Source organism: Teleopsis dalmanni, chromosome 1 (assembly GCF_002237135.1).
Source record: "Teleopsis dalmanni isolate 2A chromosome 1, ASM223713v2, whole genome shotgun sequence".
Taxonomy (NCBI): domain Eukaryota; kingdom Metazoa; phylum Arthropoda; class Insecta; order Diptera; family Diopsidae; genus Teleopsis; species Teleopsis dalmanni.
In genome coordinates this window covers 110,872,974-110,881,460 of record NC_051846.1, presented here as the reverse complement: position 1 = coordinate 110,881,460, position 8,487 = coordinate 110,872,974, and the positions used below count along the sequence as shown (strand labels likewise).

The 8,487-nt window shown below is 27.2% G+C and overlaps 1 protein-coding gene across 4 annotated transcripts; it reads right to left on the bottom strand.

The window, feature by feature from the left end:
• Window positions 1-506: 506 nt before the first annotated feature.
• Window positions 507-2,657, bottom strand: LOC119676259 (casein kinase II subunit beta). 4 transcript variants are annotated; one of them, XM_038087498.1, is made up of 7 exons: window positions 2,509-2,657; window positions 1,932-2,007; window positions 1,462-1,564; window positions 1,218-1,409; window positions 932-1,121; window positions 799-880; window positions 507-642 (listed from the first exon to the last, which is right to left on the bottom strand). In XM_038087498.1, the coding sequence occupies exons 2-7, from the start codon at window positions 2,001-2,003 to the stop codon at window positions 589-591; spliced, it is 693 nt and encodes a 230-aa protein (XP_037943426.1). In that variant the 5' UTR covers window positions 2,004-2,007; window positions 2,509-2,657; the 3' UTR covers window positions 507-588. The 4 variants fall into 4 exon arrangements, with proteins under 4 accessions (XP_037943426.1, XP_037943432.1, XP_037943447.1 ...); XM_038087504.1 differs by lacking the exon at window positions 2,509-2,657 and adding an exon at window positions 2,072-2,093; XM_038087519.1 differs by having other exon boundaries at window positions 612-681; window positions 2,509-2,654.
• Between the last annotated feature and the right edge of the window lie 5,830 nt (window positions 2,658-8,487).

The window sequence follows — 8,487 nt, the reverse complement described above, 5'->3', positions numbered from 1 at the left end:
ATATTTATATTTAATATATATATATATATATTTATATATATATATATTTATATATATTTATAAATATAAATACAGATATATAACTATAAATATATATATACATATATAAATATATATGTATAAATATATATGTATTAATATATATTTATAAATATATATGTATTAATATATATGTATAAATATATATGTATAAATACATATGTATAAATATATATGTATAAATATATATGTATAAATATATATGTATAAATATATATGTATAAATATATATGTATAAAATAATATATATGTATAAATATATATGTATAAATATATATGTATAAATATATATGTATAAATATATATGTATAAATATATATGTTATGTATAAATATATATGTATAAATATATATGTATAAATATATATGTATAAACATATATGTATAAATATATATGTATAAATATATATGTATAAATATATATGTATAAATATATATGTATAAATATATATGTATAAATATATATGTATAAATATATACGAAAATACGAGAGCAATATGCTGGAGTATATCTTCGTTGCTCGAGTAGGTTAATTGATGCGTAGTGATTATTAATTTAAAGGTACTCTTTTTGAAAACATATATGTATTCAAATCTGAACTCTTCTTTTTAGGTGGTAAACAATTTATTTAACATTAATTTTTCTTTAATGATGCGTATATGTAGATGGAAAGGTATGTGAAGATTTATAGAAACAAAAAAGAAAAACAAATAGATATTTAGTTGGTTTTTTTGTAAAAGAAATTTTATTTTGAATTTACCGCTCTAAGTGGCATCTTAAAGTTAGCGGCTGCTTGCAACTGAATTTGATAGGCTAAACTATGAATCTTAAAGCCGTATAATCTAAAAATAATGTATATAGTACAAAAATCAGTACGATTCTATTTCATTTACCTTGGAACAAACTGATTAGTAGGACGCTTAGGACGATATTCAGGATGAACCATAAAAAGCATATGAGGAAATCCTGTGCCGAAATATGCACCATCTGTATGATGATGGCGTGATGATTTTGGAGTGTAAACATCAATACATTTTGGGCAATATGTTTTAACCATAGCTTCACCTGGTATATCAGAAAGACCTACAAAGTTATCGTTTATGCAACTTTTTATTTTGATTGAACTACCTTTTTAATTAAATGTTTTTTTTACAAATTGATATTTTTTTTCTTACGTACCCAATGGCAACATAGGCTGGCTTTCACAATATACTCGTGGACAATGACCAAAATCACCAGTTTGATATTTTTCGATCATTTGTGCAATCCCACGATTTGTAAGGATGTAACGAGCATGAATTAATCCATAAAGCATTTCTGCTGCTTGTTCTGTCATATCTGATTGTACCGCATTATCTTCAAGTTCATCCTCTGCCAAAACAAATAATATATATAGATTTCTATAACATAACACCGATAATACCTGGTTCTAAATCGAGAATCATATCAAGGGCTTGCCGATAATTTGGCACTTGCTCATTTAAGCCAGTCAAATTAAATTTATCTTGAATGTAATCTTCATCAACCTAGAATTAGGAATGAAAATCTGCTTACTTGCTTGAACAAAACATTATTAGATTAAAAAAGGCAAAAAAGAATTTATAAATCAGACGCATTAGGTTTATGTTCACGTACTGAGGAAGCATTTAAATTTTTTATATTTGACAAATTCAAACTAATTCATTGGATATTAATTTTAAAATTGTATCAAAATTTGCCACTATTACATTTTAAATATAGAGAACCGCAATACTGTTTTAAGCAGAATATTTTTATTTACATGGATCAATACCACTTAATCTCGATATTATATACCGTTAAGATGTGTTGATTAAGCAATAAATTTTTTTGGTTTACTATTATTTAGTTATGACAATATTTAATTTCACTTACTTCACAAAAAAACTCATTGCCGCGCAATCCGCAAAACCAGGTAACCCAAGAGACTTCCTCAGAGCTGCTCATTTTTCTAAAGTTAAAAAATATTAGAAATTCATATATTATATTTCAAAAAGCAAGTACATTTTTCATACATGAAACAGAATATTTTTGCTAAAAAGTAGTCTTTCAGTAAATGAATACAGAAGTTTATAAGCTGTTAGAAGCGATTAGATTTCTTTTTATGGCGTGCCAAATACGTTTGGCAGATAACAAAACTACATTCTTTTAATTATGTATGTAATTCCTTTTTCACAATATTTCACCTTTTACCCATTTAGATTACAGAAAGCGGTAATAAATAGATTTAATGTCTTCCAAATACTTAAACCAAAATGGCAAACCGCTTGAAAGACAAATTGGTGAAAAAAAAATTTCTCATAATTTTTCCTGGTTATAACTTGCCTTAGAAACTTTTTCGTAATCCGGTAAGACAGACTTTATATTATAATTTCTATCCTTGTTATTTTGAACAATTCTCTTTTACATAATGCATTTAACAAATTAATTAAATGTATACATTTCCACTTACCTTTTAACGCTTTGTCTAGCCACGCTTATAGGAATAGAATGAAATATCGATTCTTCTACAGTCGATGATATTTTTCGTTGTATAATGTTAAAATGAAATACAAAGATATACCTTGTCAACTAACAAAATTTATAGTACTGCCAGCAAAAAATAAAATATTTTTATCAAGAAAACTCACTAATAAACGTATTTAGCATGCTATAATCAATATGTCTAAAGTTTACATTTTTTAATGAATTTCAAATTTTAATAAAATATTTAGTCCAATTCATTTTGTCACATATATGAAATATTTAATATATAGTTATTAGTTATTAATTAATAAGTTATAATCGTTATTTGAAAGTTTAAAATTTAATAAAGCTACTAAACAAATTGTTATTTTATTTTTTTAACTTTATACGGCGTTTACATTGGCCGAAAATGGCTCATTTTGGATGAGTCATTTGAAAGTGTTTACATTCGTTGTATTTCATTTTTTCTCATTTCAAACAGCTGATTTTTCAACTTGCATGTTGATTTAATTTTTGGTCTGTGCCAACAAAATGTTACAGGAAGGTTAAATATACCTTCAAACCTTATAATATAAACTGAAAACTTGTTTCTAGATTCGATTTATTTATTTTTGGGAAGTAGAAGTTCCAAAAATTGGTGCATCGCTTTAAAGAAAATGCAACCACAAAACATTTGTTTATCTTTTTTTGTAAATATGTCAAAGCAGCTTTTTCAAACTGTCAAAATGCCATGAAGAGCTTTCATTTAGGGTATGTTCAATAGATTCCTTTGCATTTGGAACATATGTGGAATGCATTCGAACGTCATTCATACAGAATGTGAGAAAATTGCTCATTTTGTGCTTGAAATTTTATATGCAAGAATGAGCCATTCGATACTCATTTTCGATTTTTGACCAAAATGAGCCATTTTCGGCCAATGTAAACGCCATATTAGAAAGACTGCATGTAATATTTTCTCTAACACTATTTCATGACACATTAAATATATATACATCAAACATCTACATGGATTATTCCGTTTATTATTCAGATATCTTATTAAGTAAATGAATGCACCTTTTTATTTTTATTTAGCATTAAAATAATTAAATGCTTTATAATTAATATAACATATATATAAATAATATATACCTAATGCAATTTTCTTGATTTATATACACACATGCAATATTTGCTGTTTGTGAAAACAAAACATTCAACAGATTCCAACAGAGAGGTCAACAGTGCCTATTATGGATTGTCGATCGCTGATAGACAGTAGAAAAATTTCTATTGCTTGTAAAAAATATCAAATTTTGGTATTATGAATTGCAAACCGATACAAGTTTTTCCATCAGCGGTAGATAAATTTCTCTACTGCGTTTGAGCAGAAGAAGTTTGTCGATCGTATAAAATAAAAGCTGTTAAAACGCTTTATACAGTCAATTTAACATATAAATTTAATATAATTTTAATATTACTAATTTAATAGTTAGTAATAATTTATATAGCTTTAATATAATATATCATTTAATATATCTAATTTCAAGTTTAATGTGTTATATGTATATTAGTATAACGATTGTTGCATTTTTTTCTTTTGTTATTTATTTATATGTATTTATTCAAATATTTTCAACATACAATCATTTTTCAAATTTCTTAGATATATTTTTCAACGAATAATGTATTTATATAAAATCAAGAAATAATAAAATTCTACATATTATAAATTTAATAAATTTTGTTGTAGGGCAAAATTGATGAGCAATAACAAGCAGATAGTAAAACTTGTTGCAAATATAGAGAAATATCCAGACATTGCGAAAAGCATTTGCAATAAGTCACATACCAGACCACCGCTATCACCAATTATATATTTATTTTCACATTGTGTAAAAAAAAAAATCATAATTATTAAATAAAAAAATTTTTTAGATGCCCCTGAAGATGTTGGAAAATAACCAACGAAACGTCGGGTGAAAAAATGAAATAAATTGAATTTTTATTTGCATCCTAGTAATAAGACCAGAGTAGCCAAATGAAAATTAGAACTTAAAAAATAATATGTACTGATCAAAACTTCATTATTAAATATATTTATTTTTAGAATATTAAAGTTTAATTTTAATATATTACTAGCTTATTAATGTAATGTAATACTAAATAATAATTTCGTATTAATAAAATATATTTTTATTTATTTACAAAGAACTTGAATTCAATTTTAATGTTTCTTAGCGAACACAATCAAACAAAATTAATTCGATTAAAGCTGCACGATCTAAAACCCACATATCATTCACAATAGTGCACATGGCTGTCCATCAAAGAATACCTTACAAGAACGGCAACTCCATTGTGAACAAAAATTTGTTTTTCCGCACAACAACAATTTGCGGTAGAGCTCTTGAAAGTGTTAGTGAAAAGTGCACTAACACCAGCTGAAATCACTGAAATTTTTCACCTTTTCACCTTTTTCCGATGCTTCGAGTACTTTTGAGAACGGAATATTTCGAAAAGTTTACCACGAAGAGTGTAAGAAAGAGTGTGGTTTTGTTTTTTGGTTTTGATTTTTTGAGAGTAATATAAAATTTCGTTGCGCCAAATCATACAAAATTTGCCGCGCAAATATTTAACAAAAAGTAGTTAAAATTGAAAGTAGTAGCATATTGTGTTATTACTGTATAAAAAATAATAAATTGTGACAATAAAGATCAGTATTTATATAAAAAGATGGGGAAAAAATGTATTAAAGGTTGTAAAGAGTTTAAATCCCTTTATAAATTCCCGGACAACAATGAGGAACGAAGGTAAACTTTGCATTTCAGTTTTACGTAAATTTGTGGCATAAATGTTTTGCATAATTATTTTACAGTATATGTGGAATACAGTATATGTGGAATAACAAATATGGATGTGTTAATTAAAATATTTGTAAGTAGTAATACATGTTCGTAATGATAAAGCAATAAAATTATAAAAATTTATAATAAAAACACTGATTTTTTGCGAATAACGTTTCCAGATTTTTTTTTTAATATTATTGAAAATATTAATTTCAATCAAATAATATTTAAAATTATTATATAAAAAAAAATCGTTATAAAAATGTTTCTTATATTTCTTGTAGTTCTTATCCTATACCAGCAAATAAAAATTGAATATGAATCTTACTAATCATAAATGTTAAATAATCTACAAAGTAGATGTTTAAATGTATTGTATTTTCAATGGCATGTATTTATTGAAATTTAATTGTATATCGTATGTAAAAAGTAAATAATTGTTTTTTAGCATAGCAATTTGTGTGAAAATAATTGAAGCGTCTGCAAAGACAAAACTAACTTTGTGTTCTTATTTGTAGTTAAATATGTTTATTTTTTATTGTTGATCCTTTTTATGTAACTACTCAAATATACTTGTTTTTCTTTATAATTAATTTTTATTTTTGTATTTCATTTAATTCTGATAATTATTTACCAAATTAGAACAGAATGGATGAAGCGCTTAGGAGTAGTTGGGCAAACTAAATATATGTTTGCCTGTAACAATCATTTTTCTGCCGAAATGATGTGTTCTGCACGAATTTCTAAATGCGCAATCTCGGACGTTAATTTAGATTTAAGTTATATTAGTAATTTAAATAAAAATGTAATTAACAACGAAAGTAATGTGGAAAATGAAAAGCAAAATCACCTCTCTAGCATAGGAGTTAGTAAAACCTTTGATAGGAGTGAAATTTCTGTTTGTGGAAGAGAGGTCCAAACAGACAATAGTCTTTCTGAAGCAACTCCCAGAAAAAGAAAACTTAACGAAAAATATTCAGAAATTTTAATAAAATTAAAAAATTTAGAGAAGGTAGTTGAAGAAAAAAATGAAATTATTAAAAGTAAAGAAGTAAAAATTAGGGAAAAAAATGAAAGTTTAGAAAAAATTAAAGAAGAGAACAAAGAGTTGCTTTTAAAATGTAATACTATTGAAAGTGTTACAAGCAATTTAGATGAGAGTTTGATAGATGAGCTTTGTAGCAAGCTTCCACAAAATATGCAGGTATGTGTAAGAAATTGTTTTCGAAACAGTAATCGTCATTCACATGGGTATCGCTATGATTCTAAGTTGAAAACAATAGCATTAGGAGTTTATTTTCTTTCACCCCTAACTTACAGACATTTACGCGTAAGTTTTAATTGACCATCAGAACGAACCTTACGAGAGTTCGCCACAAGTTGGCCCAAGTCTCCAGGCTGCACGCATAGTAGTATTAAAGCTTTGGAGTTACGAAGTCGTGGCTTCTCATACGAACAAAGATTCGTTTCTGTATCCTGCGATGAAATGTCTTTGAAAGGTCACCTTCAGTATGACAGACATAATGACAAAATAGTTGGGCTTGAAGTTTTTGGTGGTGAAGATCGTACTTGCAAAATTGCAAGTACTGTCTTGACTTTCATGGTACAAGGAATCGCTGGAGTAAGATGGTCTCAGCATCTTGCATACGTTTTTGTAAATGGAAGTTGCAAGGGTGAAGTTCTGAAAATGTATGTTATTGAAGTAATTCAACAACTTCAGGGCATTAATCTTTACCCATGCCATTTCGTTTGTGATCAGGGTAGAAACAATATTAAATTAGCTAAGTTATTAGAAGTAGATGTGCATCACCCTTTTTTCAATGTCAATGATGAAAAGATATTCTTTTTTTATGATGCACCCCATTTGATAAAAAGTACCAGGAATTGTTTAGAAAATAGCAGTAATAATGTTATATTTAATAATTGTAAAGTAAGTTGGGGAGATATTGTTCATTTTTTTAATATTGATTCAAAATCAACTATTCGTTGTGCGCCTCACTTGACAAATGCACATATTAGGCTCAATTCTTTTCAAAAAATACGTGTGAGATTTGCTTCTCAAGTATTTAGCAACACAGTTGCATCAGGAATGAGAGCATTGTGTAAATCAGGTTTAATTGATTCAAGTAATACGAGTTCTGTTAACACTGCTGAATTTGTTCTGTTTTTTAATAATCTTTTTGATGTATTCAATTCAAGCAGCATCAGTAGCTTAGGACTTAAAAAAGGCTTTTGCGGATCAATTGAACAATTGCATTTTCTGCAAAAAGCCGAAATTCTTCTCAAATCCATTAGATTTGAAGACAACGAAGGTAACAATATTGTTAAGAACTTCTCTTTTATTAAAGGGTGGCTTCTCAATATTAACAGCCTTCAGCATATATGGCAATATTTAGCCTCTAAGAATTTTCAGGTTTTAATGACCAGGAAGCTTTGTCAAGATGTGATAGAACATTTTTTTGGACAAATACGACGTGCTGGAGGCAATTGTGCAGGCATCACTCCACATTTATTCACTTGCCTTTTTCAGAAGAGATGGGGATTAAGTTAATTGAATTGCATAGTAAATGGCAATACTGAGCAATTAATTGAATTTGACTGTCCTTCTACCGTAGAGCCTACCATTAATTCACTTACTCCAATTTCCCCTGATCAAAGTTTAGAAACTGTATGCAGTGATGCATTAGTGATTGACACGTTCTGGCAGGAATCTCATATGTTTAGGGAACCCATTCACTGTTTTCTTCATTGTTTTGATTTTGATGTTGATATTGATATGGATGAACGTATATTCCTTAGCAGAAATGCATTTATTTATGTATGCGGGTGGTTATACTTTAAAATTCACAAATCACACAATTGCCAAGCTAACCTACCCTTAGCAAATGTTCTTTCATATGAAAACTTTTTTACTCTTGAAAAAGAGTTTGATAACTGTAATTTGGTGCAACCTCCTAAATATTTCGTAGATTATATTCAAAAATTAGATAAAGAATTTTGCAAACATTTTAATAGCAGTTACCAAAAAATAGGTATAGCACAATTTTTATACCAAAAATTAAAAAATATACGTCCATATGTTTGCTGTCAAAATTGCAAAACAGACAGTATTTTAACTCTTTTTATAAGGGTAC